Raw genomic sequence first — 23,182 nt, forward strand, 5'->3', positions numbered from 1 at the left:
AATGCTATTGAATGGAGTTCCACCATGATACCACCACCTTGCAATATATTGGTGAACTCCACCAACAGATTCTTTGTCGCACGTCTGCCTAATATTTTGTTGTCTCATTTTTTCTTTTTTGTTTTTTGAAATGATAGTTTCGAGTATTCTAACAAACAAATCTATAGGACCTTTTAGATCAACATTCGTGTTTCGTTTTACTTGTGGAATTTCTTCTTCATCAGATAATCCGAAACCCAATTCATCAAGATCAAGCTTCATAGGCTCATTGGAACAAACCGTAGAACCAGTAGCTCTCTTTTTCTTGTGAAGTTCCCACATCTCTTCTTGTACTTCTTCCGGACATAACGTCTTAGCGGGGAAGACGTTAGAGGAAAAAAGATCACACCTCTTTTGGTCTCCTTGTGCTGCTTATTGTGTAGACTTAATCCTTAAAAACATTGGAAAATTTCTTCGATCAAGCTCATAATAAAAAGAGTCATATTTGTTGTTGGATTCATTTACAACCACTCAAGTACATTGAGTTCACTAAGACATTTCACAAACACGAGGAAATTGATAAGACATACCGTCACTTATTTTGCCACTTCCTATCGTACATTGAAAAGACTTTTTCAAGAGACAGATCATCTTAGAAGAATGTTTACCTCCAATGAATATAGAACAAACAAGTTGGTGAAAGAAGCAAAGGGAAAAGAAGTTGGAAAATTGTCATTATGCCTTCATTTTGGAGTAATGTGAAATACATTCTCAAGGTAATGGCTCCACTTGTTCAAGTGTTTCGACTTGTGGATAGTGAAAAGAAAACAACAATGTCTTATAGTTATGAAGCAATGGACAAGACAAAAGAAGTCATTGAGAAGTCTTTCAACAATAATAATAATTGCAATCATCGATAAGAGATGGGATTGTCAATTACACTGTCCTTTGCATGCTGCTGGTCATTATTTGAATCCTGAATACTTCTATAGCAACCCTGGATTTGAGAGAAATATGGATGATGTATTGTACCATTATATTTGGAGATTGGTGTGATTCCAAGATTTGCAAAATAAAATTGTGGGCGAGCTTTCGACTTATAGATCAGCTAATGGTCATTTTGGAATTGACTTTGCGATAAGACAAAGGAAGACCATCTTTACAGGTAAAAAGAATATAAACATTTGCGTTCTAATTAGACTTCAATACATACCCTTTTCCAACTGTGATCTATGTGATCAGAAATATAGTCCGGTTTCATTTTGATCTCATTGATCATAACGTTAAACTTATAGTGATCACACTAATTCATTATGTTTATCCCTTGCATATCTCACTAATCATTTGATAAAAACATTATAAATTACACGTTATGACCAATGAGATCAATATGTGACCGGACTAATCTCCGGTCATATGGGTCATAGGTGGAGAAATGTATGTGTTAAAGTCAAAATAGCAAAGAGATGGTATTTTTGATAATGCTCCATTCCAATCTAAGATTTTAAGTTTTTTATATTTACTTTTTTTGGTTATGTAACTCTGGAAAAATTATGGATGATCAACTCCAAATTTGCAAGATTTGGCAATGAAGATTTTAAGTTTGATTTGGCAATGAAGATTTTAAGTTTGAGTAGTGCTTCATGGTGTGAATATAATTTTATTATTTGTGCATATTCATTCTAAAAAAAGTTAGGCTTGAACACAAAAGGTTGCATAACTTGGTTTATGTGAAATATAATCAAATTCTTGTTCAAAGATACATATTAATGATGAGATCGATCCAATTATACTAGATGAGATTGATATGTGTAATGAGTGGTTAGTTAGAGAAATGTACAATGGTGAAGATGATGGTGGAAACGGTTTGGTATTCGAAGGGGATGACAAATTAGATTGGAAAACCGTTTATAGAGAATCGGGACTTGAAGAACCTAGAGCGAATACTAGGCAATAATCTAGAAGTTATGCAATAATCTAGAGGAAAGAAGACTTCAAGTTCAACATTATCTACTTCTAGTGGTAAGACAAAAGGAAAATGTATCTTGATTGAAAAAGAATTTGAAGGTAACGAGAAATAATTGGAAGAAAAAGTTAATTTGGAAGATTTAGAAAGAGAAGAAGAAGAAGGAGATACACCACTGGTCAATTATGAATATTTTGATTACACCGAATTAGAGATTACCGATAATGATGTTCGATTTATTGTTTTAGTTTTAGAAACTATCTTATTTATCTTTTGTTATGCTAGACATTTATCTTCTTATTTTTATATGGATTGATACTTTATTATACTAGTTTTAATATTATATTATAATGATAATTTATTTTATTTATCCTTTTAAATATTAATATATATATTTTGAACCGCCATGACGTCCACCATATATATTCATGACCTATATTTTGCTCGACACAATGGATTACCATACGCTATTGATAACATTGCTTTTTTCTCAAGTAAATGGTTGGGTAGCAAACAGATTAGATGCAACTGGGCGACACAAAAGGTGCAACACCTTGTGAAGACAAGCAAAGCTCTGATGTAAATAGTGTTGTTGAATTTACAAATGGCTCTTCAGGTTTGTCTTCTATGGTTTTCCTTCGATTTTTGTGCAGTTTCTGAATTTTTCCTTGCACTGGCTTCATAGAAAATCATGAGGAGTACATTGATTAAAAATCTTAGTACTAATACATTTGTTTGATCACTGATTTTAGTGGAGGATGGTAAAGAGACAGCAAACGAGGATGCTCCTGAAAACAATCCTCAGTTCACTACTGTTTATGTCGAGAACCTTGCTCCCGAGGTAGGATTTTGACTAGTTCTTTTGAGCTTGTCCAATACTACCGACACACAGCTCTTAGGCATTTTTTTTATGAATTTTGTTTTTTTTATCAATGGATGATGGATGGTACCTTTGCTACATTTGTACCTTTTGCAGGTAAATCAGATTGAACTACACCGCCATTTCCATGCCCTAGGTGCTGGAGTTATCAAAGAGGTCCGTGTCCAGCGAGACAAAGGCTTTGGTTTTGTTAGATATAGCACTCATGCCGAGGCTGCTCTCGCTATTCAAATGGGCAACTCTTAGCCTTAACTCTTCAACAGACAGATAAAGGTACCTCTTCATATTGATGATGACTCTGATCTGACTGTTCCCAAAATTCACATCATTTGGCTTCCCTAGAGATTTTGCTCACTAGTTTAGGTTGTCAAAAATGAGGTTTATCACCATTTTTTGTGGAGTTTTGGAAACTGTAAAACTTGTATTTGTTAATTTTTCTCTGGTATTTATTGTAGTGTTTTTGGGGAAACAAGCCAACTCCACCAGGAACGGCCTCAAACCCACTTCTCCCACCGGCATCAGCACAAGTCATCCTGGGCCTATCGGCAGCCGAGCTCTTAGCCTATGAGCAACAATTGGCAATGAGCAAGATGATGAACCCCCAATGCACCCTCTCAAGCAGGCGACGACTCTCGGAGTTGGTGCAGCCGTAGCAAGTGCTGCCATTTACGACGGTGGCTTACAGAACCAGCAACTCTTGTACTACCTGTCATAAAATCCATCCGGTACACAATTTTCTCGGAGTCAGTCCTATATGTCCAGAGATCTATCTTTCTATACATATACATATGTTTCACTCGTTATGCCGCTATGTATATAATGTTTATCTGCAGTTATATGAGTAGGTATGTATCTTATTTGTAAGCCATAACGTTGATATTCAATAAGTAGGATTTGGAATGGAAGTCTATTGTACCCGCATTCGATGAGATGTGGATGGAGGCCAATACCCCCATTTGTTTGGTATGTTTCTCTAGACTCTCTCTAACACGATCGTAGCATCATCAGTATATAAAACATGTCTTATGAATGATTTCTAAGCACGTGATTTAATATGAAAATTGTTTTTTATTTTCTGAATTGAAGCATATGTTGAATTAGAGCATGGACTGAAGAAGTGTCTCGTGCTCGGTCCTGACATGGCTTCTGGTTATGTCCTTAATGGTGGGACAGCCAGAGAGTGCCATTGTAGTCTCAAGCTCATTCTTCAACATCTCAATCACTTGTTTTGCTCCGTCTTCTCCCTTAGCCGCCAGTCCGAAGATTACAGGTCTCCCGATCTACGGAAAAATCATCGGAAAGTTTTCATTTTTCGCCCTCGAAGTCGAGAACCCGAAAAAAATAATCCTAAGTCTTTTTAAGAGCTTACGAGTACAGCTTGTGCTCCAAAGGCTAATGCTTTGAAAACGTCGGTTCCTCGTCTTATTCCTCCATCAACCAAAATCGGAATCTTCCCTTTAACAGCGTGAACGACCTGCAAGAACTCTTAGCAAAGGAACAAGTAACTAAGGATGGGCATTTTTACTCGGAATCTGTTGACCCTCAGGTACCTATCCCATGGGTACTCAAAACACGCGGCACTACCGAATATGGTCTCGAGGAATAGCGATGGAAACCTGAACCTTGGGTTCCGGTTTGAGTTTTTGTGTCGAGGAATAGGGTAGACGGGGTTCGGGTCGGTTACTTAGGGTTTTAAATTGAAATCCTTAAATTAGGGATTTCATTCACATTTGTCGTTCTCCCTCCGTGATCTGAGCCTCGAGGGGTTTCGAGGGCAATTTTGCTCTGGCCTCGCCTCACAATCTTAGCTTGTCGATCCTCGTAATCCTAGGCATGCGTTCGACTTCTTTCCCCATCTTGGCGTTCTCGCCCTTTCTTCTCCCTCCTTGTGACTCATGGTCTTGTGATCTCACTCCTGGCCAGCCAAGTGCCTTGGGGGTACCGAGCCCTCGCGGGGCCTCGGTCTTCACAAGGCCGAAATCGAGACCTCTGAACCCTAAAACCCGAGGGAGTGAGACCGAGGCCAAATTACCCGAGAATCTAAAGTTACCCACTCACATCCACCTTTACTGATATCGTTTCTTTCTAAAGCAAGTTCCAATGGGCTTTTAATGCACAATGGAATCCGAAGATGGGTAATGTGTGAGTTACCTCTTCCAGAACGGTTATGGTGGCGGGAGTGTAGTCGAGTTGTCGTCCTCCATGATTTGACACTATAATTCCATCCACTCTGGCTTCAACCGCCTTTACCGCTGCCATTAAACATTAAACCAAAGCTCTATATTATAACTAGCTAGCGAACACGAATCGGATACCCGAAAATTTTTAGGTTATTCAAACATGAATCCGAAGTTTTCACCAAAATAATTATATGAACTTGAACCCGTTTTGCTCAAGTACCCGAAAAATCGGGAATCTGAGAATACTCGGATTTCGAGGGGGTTCCCACCCTCTCTAATATTCGGAAAATTCCTTCTTGTGTATTAGTAGAGACCCAACCGAGATTACAAAACATGAAATATTACCATCGTCACTGGTTAGTATGCCTTTGATCAGTATAGGCAGCTTTGTGACAGATCTTAACCATTCTATGTCCTGAAAAAAGAATTTCCAATCCAAGAAAATGAGCTCCAAGTCCAATGAAATGATTGTACTTAGAGAAAATTCCGTATAAAACTTTGAACTTGCAAAAATATATACATGAGCACGAATGCGAATCGATGAAATTGTTTTTACGTGGCTTTTTACCTTCCAACTTACGGATGCATCGAACAGGTTACTAGTGAGAGCTTCGATCCCAGAACCTTTATTCTGCAACCAAAAGAAAAAGGTATCGTCGTGAGATCGATGACTACGAGTGAACGCTTTTCATCGAAACCGCTACTCACAGATCCTACTTCCGTTGATATCGACCCTTTGAAATTCTCCAGCTGCCGAGAAATCATCCTGCGGATTAAAAAAGCGTGTACATTTTTTCATCGTAATAGGGCAGCCCGGTGCGCAAACGTCCAGAAACAGCGTAAAAACCTGTTCTTTATGTCTGCCTCTCTTCGTCCGAGTCTAGGAACATCTACGGTCAGAACAATGGCTTTGTATCCGGAATTTTCCGCTCTTTTCACCATCCGAGCAGTTATATCTCGCTTCTTGAACACCTAAAGAATCAATACACCGAAAACTAAGAACGTTTATACATCCACTCCCGCAAGAAAAAGCTTAGAGAGATCAGTTTCTACGTATAGTTGAAGGAACCGGACAGCGTTACAGCTAGCAGCGATCTCCTCGACCGTGCAAGTAGACATGTAAGATACGATCTGAAATACATTCAAACAAAAATTACCATAGTCGATCACAACATTAAACCACAGACAAAAAGAACGAAATAGTTTCTACATTTTCTAACCATGATGGTTTTAGAGGAAGCTGCAGCTCTTGCCGTGGCGATTTCTCCTACTCGATGCACAAAAATCGGATCACAACCCTTTAGAACCATCGATCCGGTTATATCATTTGATGAAAGACATCATAAGATAAAGAGGTATGACTATTACCTTGTGGATGAGCCAGCTTATGTCTAGCCGTCGGGGCAATCATGACGGGAGCTGAGATTCTGTAACCTAATATACTTACAGACATATCGATTCTGCTGACATCAGTTAGAACCCTCGGCCGCAACCTGAGAAAGGATGCCCTAAGAAATTTAAACCATGAAACAAAAGCTGAGCAATCTCCATATCAAAGAACACAGTACGTGATTCTATGGAAAGCTTCGATATTCTCCTTGAGCGTGTGTTGATCCTCAGATCCTCCAGCGTAGAAATCGTAATGCATTTTCGGAAGGATCTTCTTCGCCAGTTGTTGAAACTCGTTCACGTTTACCGTTTCATCAGCCATTGGTCTAGAACGGATAATAAGAGGATACACGGATTCATCCTCAGTTAATCAATCACTAGGATCCATTTTTCACTCAAAAAGACGCAGAAGTTACCCATTTGAAAAGTTTGATCTTCAAGTTCATCAATCATTCCCAGTAAATGCACGAGAGATGGACTCAAGAACAATTATATCCTTTAAGGAAAAACGTCTGATGTTGTTCATGATTCTAAGAACAAATCTGCTTTTTGACAAACCCATAAAAAAAAAACCAGAAAAGAATGGGAAGAACCTTGATATTGGCACCCAGATTCCACCCTCACCAGGAGGAGCAAACCCTGAAACAGATGAAGATGAAGACTCCATCGATAAACTCTTGGGTAAGTACAATTAATACAGACAGGAAGGGCGGACGCCAAAGCAAGAGGAATGGGGGGTGCACATACCCCCAATGATCTTATAAAAATATATCAAGATTTTTTTATAAATTTTATAAAATTTTAAATAAATATAAAATAAGTTGTGCCCCTTTTAAATATTTCCCTAGCTCCGCCCGTCAGGAACCGAACCATGTCCGAAGCAGAGAGATTACAATAAACAACGACAAAAGACACGTGCTTTTCAAATCACCTCGAACCCGCTGAACCCGTCAGAGTGTTTGAAGTCGATGTATTTGCCACGTGGCAGGCTGAGTCAGCACCGTCGACTGACGGTGTTCTTCCGCGAGCAACGTTGAAAAAAGGGGGGAACTTTTCTTCTACGACGATGCTCGAAAACCGAATGGACTATTTTAAGATTCGAAATTTGGAGGATTTCGAATCGACCCACCAAAGCGATGGCCTTCGGTGAGAATCCGGCGGTAAATCCATGAACTGCCGTGGCGCTCCGAACTCCGGTTCCAGTTCGATCGCCGGAAAAGTGAAAGCCCGGTACTTCATATCTCGATGATGCCCCTTTCTGTCTTTCTCTGTAATTCGGCGTTTCCATCGTTGATCATACAGCTCCTAGGTTATGTATAAGAACGTAATCTTCTGAGATTTTTGCTGATTTCGTTGAATTAATGGGTTTGATGCTTTCTTCCGTTTCTTGTTCTCAATGCTAGAGTCGAAGAAGTCGTCAAAAATCGCATCTTTCTGCTTGGATGCGTACTATTTTAGGGCTCTTCATTTGGGCTTTCTATATTTTCTTTATCTGAAAAAAAAAATCTTCTTTGAGGAAAACCATGGCAAAAACCATGTTCTTCATAGACATATACCTGTTTAGTACTGTGTAAACTAAATTAAATTGACATGTTTTCTGTTTTACTTCAGCATCTTGTATACAGGAGGTTGTTCCAAGTTGGTAGACACTAAGAACACGTTAATGGTTAAATTATTTTATCACCAATGTTCGGCGTATTTCCTCAGCTGTTAATCTAGCTAAACCGTGTTTTATCTTGTTAATCACGAGCATTTCGATTCTCAAGGACGGATGCAGCTGAATCTACGTAGAGCAGCAAGCACGAGTACATCTTCTTCTTTAACCGCTCTATAGTCTCGGCTAGAGCATTATCTTTCGGGTTTAGATCGGTTTTAACTCTCTCCAACCACTCGTTTGCTTGCTTTAGCTGTGACAGTGTCTCGGCGATATGATTATCTGGCTCTGGCACTCGCCCTCCTCTTGCCTTTCCTTTGTTCTCCAGAGCTTTATCACGAGACCTCGCATCTATTGCTTCTTCCAAGAATCTCAAGAACCAGCTTCTTGTTTCGAAACTGATAGTGTTTCTAAGTTCTTTGGTATCTTCTGTACCGTTTCCTTGTACCCATTCTAGCTTTTCGGCTTCCGTTAGAACTGTCGGAGATTTCGAGTTCTTCGCTGTGGTTTTACTCGAAACCTGTTTGGTCTTTTTGCTCCGATTTTCAGGCTCGGTTGGTGACGAAAGCTGGAGCGGTTTCTCTCTTGTTGAGGTTGTGGCATGTGACTGGTCAATGCAATTCTGGAGCATGAAGAACTTGGAGAGATAGGTGTGTGGATCCTCTGGTGAAGCAACTGAACTGAGTTCAGCAAACATACTGCAAAACATCGTCTCTTCGGTTACGAAATACCTTTTTTTTAAATCTGATTTTCATTGTTATATATGTCTGGTTTTTTCTTTGTTTGGTAGGAAGGAACACTTGCCTGAGACATCTGACAAGATGTGAAGCAGCCAATGCCTCTCTCTGTGCTTCTGCAGCTATCAGAGCAGCCAAATTTCTCCTCCTAAGCATTCCCTTGTGTCAAAAAATTATCAATGGTGAGGAACAAGATGATGAAAAAAAAGATTTTTTTTTAGAAAGAAAAGGAGATAAGAGATTTTTGAAAGCATACCTTTCCCAGTTTCGAGAGAGTAACAGGCAGAGAGCTCCATGAAACTGCCTCAGATGCATCACCATTCCTTCCTACACAATCTGGTCTGGAGCTGATGGACCGATTTTCCTGCTTACTCGTTGGCCGCTTCAACAGCATTGCCTTCGAACGGGCTGCAGCCTCTCTGGCCTTCGGTTCAGTAGACTCTGCCTTTACTGGTTCAGGACGAGAGCGTGCAGGACCAGCTGGACGTGCCTGTGTGCGCGTCAAATCCAGGTGAAACCATAAACTATGTCAATTTTACGGGTTTTCGCTCATATTTTGGTGGAGTGATACATCTTATATTCCTGCAAGATTTGCTTATTTTGAGAGGATGGAAATCGATTCAGAAACCCTCACCTGACCTCTGAGTTCTTGTTGTTTACCCTTTACTGACCCGCCAAGCCCTTTAGCCGGACCAGCTCCATTATCACCCTCTGTGCTGCTGCTGCTGCTACCGCCACTACTCGTATCTGACCCACTCGCCTTTGGATTTGATACACCCTGCATATATCTAGACGCCACACCGGTCTTCTCTTCCTTGATGACAATTGGCTGATGATGTCTTGAACTCTTCTCCTCTTTTGCTTTCACCGTCTCCCTCAACTTTGAGCTTGCATCATCCTTCTGTCGAAGAAAACAATCCAGAGAAATGGGTATCGGTAGAGAGGTAAGCTCAAGATCTGAACTCTGAGATTGTTTCTGGAGAATGGGAAATCAGATTCATCACCTTATGATTGGGTTTTCTTTGCACAGACCCCTCACTTGGAACCAGCATCTGCATCAAGTCCTTTGGATTCCCGACAAATGGGTGGCGTCCAGGGATCGGTCTCACTCCTGCCAGAACAGGAACCGGTGTTCCAGATTCAAGCTTGTCGACGTAGAAGAACTGACCCAGTCCCAGCTTGTTGGTCAAGATGAGTTCATTGTCTTCATTCGTCAATGAAACGTATGTCGAGTGAGATGAATCCGAGACTTTGATGAAGAAGCCATGGTTTGGCCAAAGCTCAGAACCGGAAAGAGCAGGGACAATGCTGATCACCTGCAAGAGAACAGACCGGTACTCTCCTCTGACCTTGACATTGGAGTTCATGGTCTGAAGAAGCTTCAGTAACACTCCCGGCGTAAGAGACGCCATTCTTGAAAACCTTCAAAAACCAGGAACAGAACCGACCAGATTGGTGCAAAAGATCAAAACTTCTGGATTGATTGCTTCAGATGAACAAGCAGGTAACCTTTTAAGAATTCCAGAGAGAGAGGGAGAGAGAGGGAATCTATAACAAGAGAAGGAGAGATTTTGGCATTGGAATGGAAACTTTCACCTGTGACAATGTCATGATTGAGCATCTCTGTCTTTGCATGTCAGGTAAGTAACATCATCGAGTTCACTTGGCTTTTAAGTCTTCATGTTCTTGTTGCTCCTCCTCCGTCCTTGGGGTGTAATTACAAATCTACCCCTTGCTTGGAGGCCCATTGTTGTTGTCGGTGGACCTTGGATCAGGGGTATTTTGGGGACTTCGCTGTGGTTTCTTCTACGTCAACCTCACGTCTCTCTGGGAGGAAGATGAAACGGAGGTTTTTGGGAAGGTGAGGATTATATTCTTTTGTCCCACTTTTGCTTCTTCATCACTATATCTATCATCCCAATGCATCCACAAAAATATATATATATATAAATATATATATATATATTAGGAAATTCTTGTTTTAGTATTTAATTTTTAAGAGTTAACTTGTACCTAATGCCTGAAAATGTTACTTTCCAAAAAGAAAAATAAAAACTAGTGTGCGAATAGATTAAAATTTTAGGTTGGTTTACAAATAGCTCTAAATGATAAAAAAAAACAATGAAACAAACTATAAATTGATACATTTTCAAAAGGAATTATATATACACAAAAAGTTAATTTTAGGCGATATTGATATACAAATCTTTTTTAAGATCTAATAAAGCCATGTAAATGGTTAGGTTTCTTGTTTTATCATTGACTTAATAAATGATAATTTAATAAGCTTTCATTAATAAAAAAAATACTAGCTGGTAGTTCTACTTTATTTTCATATAAAAAAAGTTAAAAGAAATTCTAATAAAATTCAAAAAGATAATAATATCGAAATAGTTATAATATGGTTTTTTTCTATTTTGAAATCAATGAAAGTTTAATAAGGTTTATTTAAGTTTAAAGATTATAAAAACGGATTTTAATATCAAAACGTAAAAGAGAGTTTAATAAAATTGTAAATAGTTCATAATATTTTAAATTGTTAGAACAACGTCATTCGTATTTGAAAATGATAAATAAAAGTTTAATAAGCTTTACTTAAAGTAAAATATCGTAAAACAAAGGTTTTAATCGATTTTTATATAAACCTTTATAAGGTAGATTAATGGATTAGATTAAGTCTTTTTTTTAAAATGAAAAAATGAGAATTTAATAAGTTTTTGTTAAGTTAAAAGATGATAAAAAAAAGAGTAGTTTTAATGTGTATTGATGTAAAAAAATTTAAATGATGGATTAATAAAGTTTGAGATGACTATTAACGTCGTAAATAGTTATAATAGAGTGTTTCTTACTTGAAAACGGACTAATAAAGTTTCAAAACATCATTAATCTAATACCGACACTTTCACTGAATTCTTGTTTTGAAACGATTTTGTTTATAAAATAATCTACATATTAGAGATATATACCAATTTCGATATTTTATTGGGATATATATATATATATTATAGATATATTTTCGTTATTTAGTTTTTTTTGTCTCTAATACTGTATAACAATTATGTATTTATATTGGGAAAAAATGGTGATTACAGAATTTTATTATCAACTATGACAAAAGTAGTTGCCAAATCATCGTCTTAGCATTCGTTAGATCTCAACCACAATGGACCAACACTTATACTGAAAAAGTTTCACGTTTTTTTTAGCTTTTACATAATATTATTTATTTCACAAATTGGGAAATTAAGTTTTTTTTTTCTGTTTGTTTATTTTGATTTCTTTCAATATCGACAGTTTCCAGAAAATTTATCTCGAAAAAATGGTGTTTCCAGAAAATTTCATTATCAACAGTAACAAAAATAGACATCACTTAAGGAAAGATATTTTTATGGGTTTTTCCGCTCTTTTAAAAGATGTAATCGGGTCAAAAATTCGATAAACTTTCAAATTATAAAAAAATGTAATAAAAGTAGTTGGCTGTCCAGAAAACATAATCTTATTTCTAATCTTATTTCTTAAAGAGACGGTTTATCTATTATTGTATATTATTAACAATAATGCTTATAATTACAAGACATAATCATCATACTTGAAATCTCTCAGAAATATATAACTAAATTGCATGCGTAGTTTTTTTTCTCTTATGGTAATTATCTAATTAACTAATAATAGCATTCAAAGAAAAATTTTATTAAAAAAAACATTCAAAGAAAAAGACGTATTTTTTCCCACGCGCTTAAATGATCGGAAACTTAAAAATTGTCCAGGGATTTCAGGCGTTTGGGATGTACTCGCGCATCATGCGCGTGGGGAAATTTTAGAACCTGCTCTTCAGCCCCAAACGACTTTAGGCCAGACCCAAACGGCCCGTTATTTACTTTGGGTGAAATAGGCCCATTCACCGTGGTCTGTTGAATAAGTTGAAAACATGACATGTAAACACAAAATAAAACCATATCTCATTTAGAAAAATATTAAAAAAAAAAACAAAAGAAAAGGAAGATGGGAAATTTGAATATATCGATTCATTTAACATATATATAAACGATGGTTTAAATTAAAATTGTGAAAGTATTTGTTTTAAATTATTTTTTAAATGACTTAAGTACAAAATTATATTTAAAACTAAATCATAAATTTGAATCTAAACGCAAGCATAAGGATAGATAGATCATTTACTAGATGATGTAAAATCCAATCAGAATTTAATTTTGTTAAACCAATGAGCTTTCTAATAAAAAAGAATTAGTATTTTTAAAATATTCTAAACACTAGGGTTATTAGAAATATATTTATAATCCCAGTGATTTTTTCTCTGAATTTTATGGATATATTTTCAATTAAAAAGCGAAAAATTCTAAAAAGAATTGAAACAAAATGTATAACAATCAAAATTACTTTATCTCCAAGTTATATTCTTTTTAATCTTTACATCAGTTGTAACAAAAGAATTATGACTATTTATTCATAATATTCGCAGACAGAGGTAATATTCAAGCACATAATATTGCATGCAGAATATTTCACGCTCATGCTCATGTCATCCCTACCACATATATATTTATACATATATGTATATATATATATGTGTATATATCGCTCCTCTATGTCGTCGAATGAGATTTTTATTGATTGCAAGAACTTGAATCTCGAGCTCTTCATCTTGGCTTTGAATCACTACTTCCCTTGCTACGAAAATTGGAGAGCGAAAAGAACGACCTTGGGGCTGCATCAATCAGCAAAAGATTACGGACGGACCGGGAGATAAGATCTGTGGCTTATCGATGGATCAGGAGATAAGATCTATGGCTTATCAGATAGAACAGAACTTAGCATGTTAGCGCAATCTAGTCATGATGAGATAGAGCAAGTGTGTAAAGACAAGGACGGCTCGGGAACAGAACAAGTGATTACCTTTAAAGTTCATCAGAGGAGCTGGGATGGAATCACCAGCTGAAACAAGAAGCACTGAGATTAGGTCACATAATTCATGACCCAGATGGCCATGAACACAGAATCCAGAAGCAGGTTAGGATATGAAGTTCACAAGAACATATCAAAACCTTGTCCGGAAGGTTCTTTTCTTGAGCCGACATTTACTTGATCATGCAACAAGTAGTTCGGTAAAGAACAGGTTACCTTGTTGTTCGTTGAACAGTTCGCTCTCGTTGAAGCTCTCATCAGAGGGATGACTCTGTAAAAATCCCATTCTAGACTTTCTCAAGTCTTCTGATGATCGATTTGCAGGATCTCCACCATCTTCTGTATCATCGTCTCCTTCAGATGTTGTAGCTGATATCCAGTCGACCAAACTCTCCGTTCCACGGGGTTTCCTTCCAAAATTTAGTAGCCTTTTCAACCCTTTTGTCACGTCCTTTCGGGGTTGGTTATGATATGGATTGTTACCAGCAGCTACACGTTTCTGGGCAGCTCCTCCCCATTTCTTTCTCATTTGAGTTGCATCCTCCTCCATTTGGTTAAGAGAAGGAAAATTCCAGGGACTACCCACTGGAGAATCCACAGAAGGATCAAAATCAGAGGCCTTGTTTGGAAATGAAAATTGATGCTTCCAAGAAACTGGGCTTTCACCCGGTGAATCCATCAACGAGGCAACGGTTTGACGCCTTGAAGTCAACATAGTAACAGGCAATTGGGCATTTGAGGCATCCTCAAACCCTTGGCTTAGTCTTTGTTTCACATTTTCTGTATCGGTACAGACTTCCACTTCCATGGCCTCAAGATCTTCTTCCACCACCTCTTTCCCCATTTCCTCTGATCCCTCAGACTCATCAAGGGCATGCTCACTATACTTCCCTTCATTTCTGAAACTTTCTGATCCCGCTGAAGCTTTTACCTTGGCAATATCAGAACAGATACTGAGTCCAAGATTGCTACATTCTCTATCATTTTGCTCCTGGTCAAGATTCAGAGGGACAGCGACATCATCATCAAACTTTGTAAGAGACCACTCTGCCAACTCAGCAGCTTCAGAAGCAGTTTTCCCGAGGTTTACCTGTCTCAGCAGCTTTTCTTCTTCATTTATACTCTTGGGTCGGGCAAGATTTCTCGCCTGTGAACGGGGACCTGTTTTTTCAGCTCCGGAGGATGGCTTCATGCCTTCCTTCTTGATGTCAGAGAAGTTAGGGACAGATTGTGCAAGAGGTTTGTCTGATTGCCCTCTCCTCCTCACAGTTCTGGTTGTAGAAACTTTAGCTTCTGACCGTGAAGCTGATGCAGCCGGAGTTCGAATAGTCAAGATATGATTTCTGTTTTGTTGAAGCTTCTTATTCCGAGAGCTCTTGGATACATCCTCATCTTCTTCACTCTGAAATGAGCTGATTGGATGCTATCAAAAGTCAAAACATTACATTATCAGATTAATTAGAAAACATAAGTTATTACAAGTAGTCTTCAGTTGCAGAAAAACGTAAGTACCTGTTCCTTTTTAGCATCCGACATAGATTTGAAGTACACGAGTTTCTCTTTTCGTCGGGCATTTGAATCACTTTTTGTTGCAGAAGTAGAAAATTTGGCCTTCATCTCAGCACTTCTGTGATCGAGTAAGTCTTGCATTGCCTTCGATCTGGCTTCCTTCTCAGACCTTCTAGAACTCCATTCTTCCCTCAACTTCACGTCTCTTTTCTCCATATACTTTGCGTAAAACTTTCCTTTTGAATCACCAGAAAAGCTGAGATCAGGAAATCTCTGCCTCATAGTATCCCCATAATCAATGTTCTCAACCATCTTCGTTCTTGGTGGAGTTCTGAAGTTGTCTGAATCGCTTGATCTTAAAGCAGGTTTCGCCATTGTCTTCCTATCGGGTAGTTGTGGAGGAAACGATTCCGGAGCTGCAGGGCTTCTAAGCTGTTCACTCGGCTTTCCACCGGACTTGCTTCGTCGAGAAGCACTGGATTGCTCCCCAGGAACACGGAGCATATGTTCAGCAAATAGCTTTTCAAGCTCGTTCGCTTTCGTTTTCAACTCGTCATTCAGTTTTTGATTTCCCTTTGTTGGTCTAGCCCTTTGTACGTGCTCCTCCGATGGCAATGGACGTATCAGAGCATCATTCTCTGAAACAATCTCATCAGCAGAACAAATTCCAGTGCTTGGATCATAAGCCCTTTTCATCTGTTCAGAAACTAAAAGAAAGAAAGTGCAAGAAAATAATCAGAATGGAGAGTTGCTAATTTTCCAAGACCAGATTAAAGGGAAAGAAACAAGAAACAAAAAAGACAACAGCTCTTGAAAAGGAGATAAATTCTCCAAGGATGATCACGATCAATTTTTTAGTGGTCACGATCATTTTAAGCATACGAAGAAAGAGGAGAGAGAAGCCACTGAAGAGAGAGGGTGACCATAGTTAAGCATACAGAAAGAAAGAAAGATAATGCAGCAAATTGCTGGTGAACTAAAAACTTCATCGCATTACTCCATCAACCACTAACCTGCAGAAACTGATTTCTCTTCAGCCAATGATGGATTCCTATCTGAAGATATAAGCTCTTTCTTCTGAGTTTCCTCCGTTCCTCCGTTCCCACTGTTCATATTCAATTGCACCTTCAAGAAAATAGAACTCGAATTCTGAAACTCTACTTGGTCCATCAATCCCGGATCACCAACAACGTCAAAACTATGTTTTTCCTCGACTCTGTGAGAGTTTGCAGAATCACTCAAACCATTTTGAGCTTTTTGGCCATTGTTGACAGATTGTTTTGGATATATATTGCTTCCATCTTTGGAGAATGAGGTTGTGCACAATGGACTATCATCAGCACCGTCCTTCTTGTCATTTCCCAAATCAATGCTCATGTCACTACTAGCACCACTCCACCTCCGTAACACAGACTTTTCCATACCCGTAGAAGACGGTAAGTCAGAAGAGAGTCTTTTCACCTCCATGGCTTTGCATACAGCTGGTTTCCCTCCAGAACTCGAACCCTCTTTTTGCTTGTTCTCAAAGAGATTGATTCTATCCTGAACGCTAAGCCTTCTTGTGAGTTGTTTGGTCTGACTTGCCGATTGCTCATTCACCTTTGGACCCTTATCCTCTTCTTCATTCTTTTCACTTTGGTCGCTACTCTGTTGCATGAAAAAGTTGAGACTGGATCTGGACTGGTGAAAAGTCGGAAGTTGAGATTCCTCCATTCCAGAATGGTCTTCGCTCTGATCATCTTTAGACATATCAGATCCACAAGAAGCTCGTATGCCTTCGTCTTCTAAAGTGGCTCTCATAGAACTGATGAGCTCTGGCCTTCTTTGACAAAGTGAGATAAATCTGGTGCATGCTTCACTGAAAATTAAGAAAAACCGATACACAATTGGAACTCTTGAAGATATACAAGGGCCAGGCCTCTGCTAAAAAAGTGGCCTTGACTTTCAGTAACTAAATGATGATATCCAGATCTTGTAGTTTCATTTGGCCATCCAAGTCATCAAAGAAATCATCTTCATCCACCTAAAAGCAGTTCTAAAGTCTCCATCAGACCAACCCTACCTAAAATCTAAAATCCACTGAGGCGTATAGAATGTCTGTTCAGATTTCTGTTTATGGAAAAAGTGTGTCAGCCATTAAAGATACATAGGAGACTATATATATACATGTATACATTTTTAGGAAATCGTACAGAAATTAGGCCTACCAGTTTTGAAGTCTAAGGTTTGTTTAGGCGAAATACCGAAACACATGTCAGCATCACACGAGTTCAAGTTTCACAAAAAGCATCAAAGCCATCACTAGAAGTCTGAGGCTCAAACATGAAGGTTGAGAGACTAGAAACCTCAACCGCATAGTACACCAAGCAACAACGGATACAAGAATATGCTGATTTGTAAAAACCGAAAATTTGGATAGTCGGTATTTTGGAAAAGATAGAACTCATGATTCAGTGCCTACCTTTTCTGTCTGAAAGGGCTCTAGTCGGTATTTGTAAATGCTTCATTGGAAAGACCCATCGGATAATAGATGATATAAAAAATACTTACTTCAAGCGAGTGGCTCCAAATCGATCAGAAAATTGCCTTAATTCAGAGACAGCGTCAGGATAGAAACCGGCGGCTGAAGCACGATTACATGCGGTTGCTAGGTCCTGCCTAACTGCAGCCAGTCGTAAATCAATAGCTCTCAGTAGCTCCTTCCTGGAAATCGTACAAAACCGGGGAAAAGTTAGTTTTGAGTACTTTGCGTTCAAGTCAGAGCAGATGTGTGCATGTCCACGACAAGGCGAGTGCATGGAAACTGTATTAGAGATTGCTAATGTCATGGTAGCATATTAGAAGCCTTCTTAATATCATATCAGCCTTGAAAGGATGCTCCTAATCCAGGGAAGATCGTTAGTAGTAGAAACAGAGTTTTTACTTTGTCTCATCGGCTGGCGCCCTACAGTGCCTACCTTTTCTGTCTGAAAGGGCTCTAGTCGGTATTTGTAAATGCTTCATTGGAAAGACCCATCGGATAATAGATGATATAAAAAATACTTACTTCAAGCGAGTGGCTCCAAATCGATCAGAAAATTGCCTTAATTCAGAGACAGCGTCAGGATAGAAACCGGCGGCTGAAGCACGATTACATGCGGTTGCTAGGTCCTGCCTAACTGCAGCCAGTCGTAAATCAATAGCTCTCAGTAGCTCCTTCCTGGAAATCGTACAAAACCGGGGAAAAGTTAGTTTTGAGTACTTTGCGTTCAAGTCAGAGCAGATGTGTGCATGTCCACGACAAGGCGAGTGCATGGAAACTGTATTAGAGATTGCTAATGTCATGGTAGCATATTAGAAGCCTTCTTAATATCATATCAGCCTTGAAAGGATGCTCCTAATCCAGGGAAGATCGTTAGTAGTAGAAACAGAGTTTTTACTTTGTCTCATCGGCTGCCGCCATAGCTCCCGTGCCATCTGAACCAAGAAAAGCTGAGCCAGGTTATGCCAAACCCAGCAAGACATGACAGAATAATTATCTAGTGTCGATACTGACTTAGACATCACTGTCTGATTCATTACATCGCTTTAAAGAACCGTCCTTCAGAGCCGATACACAGAATAATACAACCAGAAGACAAACATTCATACCTCTCGACGCAAACTTCTGATCACTAGTCCCCTAAAATAAAACATTAGAAAACTCAGTACAGATATAACGTTAACACTGAGTTTGCTTCATCGAAGTTTATAAAGATTGTAATTACCTCAGTATATATTGTCCGGGCTGCTTCCAACTGGGACATCTCCACATCCAATGCATTTACCAATTCCAAGACCTCAGGTGTACTAACGAACCGAACAAACCTAGAACACCGAAGGCATAGAAAAAGACCAAAAGTGTTAGAACGAGCCCTGATGTCCAAAAAAAAGACAAGAATGTCAAGTTCGGGACATTGCGTATAAACCTCTCAAGTGTCCCTTTTGTGAACCAAGTCTCAGCATTTATGTTGCTTTCAACTTGTAGCCTGATAGACTGGACTGCCTCGGCAACCTGTTCTTCCACGACTTTTGAGTGAACAGCAAATGGCTTCACTAGTCCAGAAGCCAGCTTCTCAGTATTCCCGGCACTAGAGACAAACAATTCACATCTGCCAGAAAATGAAAGAAGAAAAGATTATCTAAAAACCCTAGCAAGAACCAGCGCTATAACCGGGAAAAGAAGAATCATTTCTGTGATACAATTACCTTGATCGTTTCGGGGAAAGTTGGAAGATGGCATAGTCCAGGGGTGTAATGGGTTTCATCTTCAGCTCGGTATTACACAACCCTTTACAAAATCTCCATCATCAAGCTCATAGCCTTAATCCACAATCTTGAACACCACTCCCAAAAGGGCTAGTCCTTGATTCAGATGCTAAGCAAGCAACAAGGTAAAGGTCATCTCTAAAACTATAAAAGCTACACCAAGTTCTTCTCAAGAAATTGAAAAGGAAAAACTTTCTCATGACTAACCTATTGACATGGGAAATCAAATAGAAGACTATCGCAATACACAGGCGCTAAAAATAGAAACCTTAAGCAGCTTAGCTGAACTAAAGGAGAGATTACCAAAATGGTAACCCAAAGCTTCACAAAACTCAGAATCAAGTACATTGCTAGATCCAGAGTCCAAATCATGGAAACTCTAAAGTCGATTCAGGAAAGGAAAGTGATTTTCGACGATCAAAGAAAATCACATCCATGAGAAAACAAAAATGGAGATTCAAGTAATAGACAAAGTAAAGTTCTGTCCGAAGCAGACGAATCAGATATACCCAAGAAGCCAAGTAAAGTGGTTGTCCGATCCTTCAAAGTCAGAGCGCACCTGCGAGTAGAGACAAGCGAGATCTTCTCGTTTCTCTGATGAATCGGTCTCTTCCAGATTCACATTGAAATATTGACACTCATTATCGGCTCTCTCTATCTTCTCCTGCTCAGCCTCTGCAGAAAAAGTTTTAAGCTTTTTCTTCTTCTCAAAGTTCCTTAAAACCCTATCAATGGCGATTGTTTTGGCTTACACACAAAACCTCAAACTAAATTTTCAATTCTTCCGCTCCCGAATAGCTTCCGCTGGTAGATTGTGATTTCCCTCTCTCTCCATCGTCTCTCTCCCTCCGCCGTAAACGCCCTTTCTCTAAAGATACAGTAGAGAGAGAAACTGGAATCTAGAGAGGGGGGGGGAGAGAACGTGTTTCAGACAAAAATCACCATTTTTGGTTGACGTGAAGTTTGAGAGAGAAAACTTGAATTTTTTGAAAAGGAACCAAAAGAAAAATAACAAAAAAAGATTTAATCAGTAGAAGTGAGAATTTCCCGAGATAGTATCATTTTCGCATATTCAGATTTAATATTTTATATTTGACCTTATTAGTTCTAACCAGGAAAATAAATAAATTTATAACCTCCATTTCTTCCCAACTTTTGGAGGACAAGACAATCATAAACAAATTATGGGCCCGCAGAAAAAGTCGGAACAAAAATCTAAAATACCATATTACCTTTTTTATTTCAATAAAATGGAGAATTGGCTGCATTTGTATTGGAATTCTAATGTATTTATTAATAGATTGAATGAATTAGAAATTATTCGCTCTTGATCAAAATTAATTTCAGAACAAAAAAATTATAAATAATGTTATACTTTTAAAAAATTAAATAGCATTTATTATATATAAGATATCTGATTTTTTATTAACAAAACTCACTTTTTTTTTCCGAATCTATATATTTTTGGGTTGTCAATCGGGTCGTACCGACTCAACTTGACTCGAATCTGTATTCGGTCTGAAGGTTTTGGATTCGGGTCGGTCCGTATGTTTCCCTTGTAAATATATTTTTTTTATTTTTTAAAGAATATCGAGTTTTCGGGCCAGCCCGAATCGAATCCAAAACCTGATTTGAGTCCGATCCGAAAGTTCGATTTTTTTAAAATCGAAAAATTTAGACCCGGAATTTGCTAATTTTTGGGCTAGATCAGACCAGGTTTCGAAAATCGGATCTAAATTAACACCCCTATATACGTATATATAGATTCTTTCTTAAATCCTCGAATAATTGAACTTTAGCTTGTAAATCAATATGTAGTTCAAACAAAATTAACATATACTATCCTTAGATTTAGATTTAGATGATCGAAGAAATCTAGATGAATATCTATCTATCTTAAGACTCAACCCGGATTCTAGATTATAAAGGAGTTTTTACAAAATTGAGCGTCTTGGTTTACAAAGTTTGAATCTTTTATGATAAACCCTTGTTTATCAAGATGAACATTAGTCAAATCTACCAATCACTGAAGCCCATCCGATCAATTCCGACATTTTTTTACACATTCGACAACATCCATCAACCTTATGATCCACTCTACCAATCTAGAATCATAGCATAGAAGATACCACAAGAACAATTTGCTGGATCTTTAGCTACTGCTTACATGTTCTTCATCTTTATGATCTCTAGCTTATCTGTGTTATCTCCATCTGGGCTTTCAAGAACTGCATTGTAATACCCCGATTCCCTATGAAATATTTAAATTAGTTTCGGAAATAAAAGGAAGGTAAAACAAGGTTAAAAACATGGAGAATATTTCAATGAAGATCTAGAAGAAAACGACATTCGATTTGACTGGAAAACGAGAAAGTTATGAGCAAACAAAAACTGAGTAGAACCTGGAAATTCGGAATCCACGGTTTATTCGAGGTACGGACGTTTCGAGTTGTTCCTCATCGTGTAAACGTGAGTTTTCAATAGTCTATTGATTGAACATGAAAGAGGACGTTCCAAGGAAGGTGTAGAAACAAACGATGCGCGATTGAGTAAGAAACAAGTGAGAACAGAGCAATCGAAGTCAGTCGGGACGGACCAGAAATGCAGAACGGACAGACTGACAAAGGCAAAACGGACGGACTGCTAAGGGCGGAACGAACGGACCACAAACGAGCGAGGAGCTGGGCCGAAACTAGGCCCAGACCGTCCGTTCCAGGCCCAAAACGGACGGTCTGTTGGACAGAACACAAGTGGCCAACTTGCTGCCTTGGGACGTGTATTTCGCTGCGTTTCCGGGGCCCACCGGCGTCAAGTCACCGACCAATTTGTTCAGGGCGATGCAGGTTCGATCTTGGACCTGGGCTTGAGCCCATTCGACCTCCCTCTCGCAGCATAAACCACTCCCAAGTCAGGGACTTCACCATTTTTGGATAGATTGCAGAAAAATAGAGAGAGAGGAGAAAGAGAGAAGAAGGGCGAGAAACAGGGGGAACCAGAGCAAGGAGAGCTCGAGAACTCCAAGGGGGACATCCCTAGAGAGTTAGAAGAGGTTTTCGGCGAGCAACAGACTGGAAAACGGCAACAAATCCGACCAAAACCAGATCTGAGCCGAAACAGAGGTGAGTGGCTCGAGTTGCGTCTGTGTAAGCTCCTTTTCGTCAATGTGATAGTGTTATTTCGATGGTTTGTTGCTTGGATTAGATAGATGACACTTCAATGAACATTTAGCAACAAACGGGACTGAATTTGGTTGAGAAATGAGGGAGATATGATCAAACGAAGTCGGACCAGAAAACTGTTTCGCGAGGGCGAAAAGAGCCGGAACGGACGGACTCTAAGGACCGGGACGGACGGACTGGACACCCAGAACGGACAGTCTGATGTCTCAGTCCGGAGGTCCGCGTTCCAGACCTTAAACTTGGACTGAGAGGGCTCGGGACAGCCCGGAACACCCTGGACCGACCGGTCTAGGCTACGGAACCCTTTTTCGGATGATTTTTGAATCCTATATGCGTGAGATGTGTGATACAACGATTCGAGTGACTCGTTGCATGATTATACGGGGTAGTTTCCATGGCGTTAAGCGGTAGATCGGTAAGGGACCGAATACCGTGATACGTGTGATTGTACCGGGGGATATATACATGATGTGCGCCATGTGTGTAGCTTGCTCGTGTG

At 39.0% G+C, this 23,182-nt stretch overlaps 4 protein-coding genes across 15 annotated transcripts; 1 reads left to right on the forward strand and 3 right to left on the reverse strand.

Moving 5' to 3' along the window:
* Positions 1-2,291: 2,291 nt before the first annotated feature.
* Positions 2,292-3,735, forward strand: LOC104810373 (oligouridylate-binding protein 1B-like). Its single transcript, XM_010536647.2, has 4 exons — positions 2,292-2,561; positions 2,698-2,786; positions 2,922-3,098; positions 3,281-3,735. Exons 1-3 carry the CDS (start codon positions 2,468-2,470, stop codon positions 3,069-3,071), a joined length of 333 nt encoding a protein of 110 aa, XP_010534949.1. The 5' UTR covers positions 2,292-2,467; the 3' UTR covers positions 3,072-3,098; positions 3,281-3,735.
* A 102-nt stretch (positions 3,736-3,837) lies between these two features.
* LOC104810375 (peroxisomal (S)-2-hydroxy-acid oxidase GLO4-like) lies at positions 3,838-7,143 on the reverse strand. 5 transcript variants are annotated; one of them, XM_010536650.2, is made up of 12 exons: positions 6,988-7,143; positions 6,574-6,720; positions 6,374-6,498; positions 6,226-6,272; positions 6,080-6,136; positions 5,853-5,977; positions 5,714-5,771; positions 5,574-5,636; positions 5,351-5,420; positions 4,977-5,077; positions 4,195-4,299; positions 3,838-4,105 (listed from the first exon to the last, which is right to left on the reverse strand). In XM_010536650.2, exons 1-12 carry the CDS (start codon positions 7,059-7,061, stop codon positions 3,923-3,925), a joined length of 1,155 nt encoding a protein of 384 aa, XP_010534952.1. In that variant the 5' UTR covers positions 7,062-7,143; the 3' UTR covers positions 3,838-3,922. The 5 variants fall into 5 exon arrangements, 4 of the variants coding, with proteins under 4 accessions (XP_010534952.1, XP_010534951.1, XP_010534950.1 ...); XM_010536649.2 differs by having other exon boundaries at positions 5,723-5,771; positions 6,059-6,136; XM_010536648.2 differs by having other exon boundaries at positions 6,059-6,136; positions 6,988-7,142.
* A 502-nt stretch (positions 7,144-7,645) lies between these two features.
* Positions 7,646-10,473, reverse strand: LOC104810376. Of its 2 annotated transcripts, XM_010536654.1 has the most exons (6): positions 10,382-10,473; positions 9,790-10,207; positions 9,420-9,686; positions 9,042-9,275; positions 8,853-8,944; positions 7,646-8,746 (listed from the first exon to the last, which is right to left on the reverse strand). In XM_010536654.1, exons 2-6 carry the CDS (start codon positions 10,195-10,197, stop codon positions 8,134-8,136), a joined length of 1,614 nt encoding a protein of 537 aa, XP_010534956.1. In that variant the 5' UTR covers positions 10,198-10,207; positions 10,382-10,473; the 3' UTR covers positions 7,646-8,133. The 2 variants fall into 2 exon arrangements, with proteins under 2 accessions (XP_010534956.1, XP_010534955.1); XM_010536653.1 differs by lacking the exon at positions 10,382-10,473 and having other exon boundaries at positions 9,790-10,222.
* A 2,692-nt stretch (positions 10,474-13,165) lies between these two features.
* LOC104810377 lies at positions 13,166-20,507 on the reverse strand. 7 transcript variants are annotated; one of them, XM_010536658.2, is made up of 13 exons: positions 20,064-20,506; positions 19,445-19,613; positions 19,165-19,347; positions 18,964-19,063; positions 18,848-18,878; positions 18,637-18,688; positions 18,264-18,416; positions 16,231-17,075; positions 15,221-15,924; positions 14,799-15,131; positions 13,925-14,699; positions 13,700-13,738; positions 13,166-13,511 (listed from the first exon to the last, which is right to left on the reverse strand). In XM_010536658.2, exons 2-13 carry the CDS (start codon positions 19,501-19,503, stop codon positions 13,444-13,446), a joined length of 3,342 nt encoding a protein of 1,113 aa, XP_010534960.1. In that variant the 5' UTR covers positions 19,504-19,613; positions 20,064-20,506; the 3' UTR covers positions 13,166-13,443. The 7 variants fall into 7 exon arrangements, with proteins under 7 accessions (XP_010534960.1, XP_010534957.1, XP_010534958.1 ...); XM_010536655.2 differs by having other exon boundaries at positions 13,925-15,131; positions 20,064-20,507; XM_010536656.2 differs by having other exon boundaries at positions 13,925-15,131; positions 20,014-20,507.
* Positions 20,508-23,182: the final 2,675 nt, after the last annotated feature.

Source organism: Tarenaya hassleriana, unplaced genomic scaffold, assembly GCF_000463585.1.
Source record: "Tarenaya hassleriana unplaced genomic scaffold, ASM46358v1 Cleome18, whole genome shotgun sequence".
In the NCBI taxonomy this organism is placed as follows: Eukaryota; Viridiplantae; Streptophyta; class Magnoliopsida; order Brassicales; family Cleomaceae; genus Tarenaya; species Tarenaya hassleriana.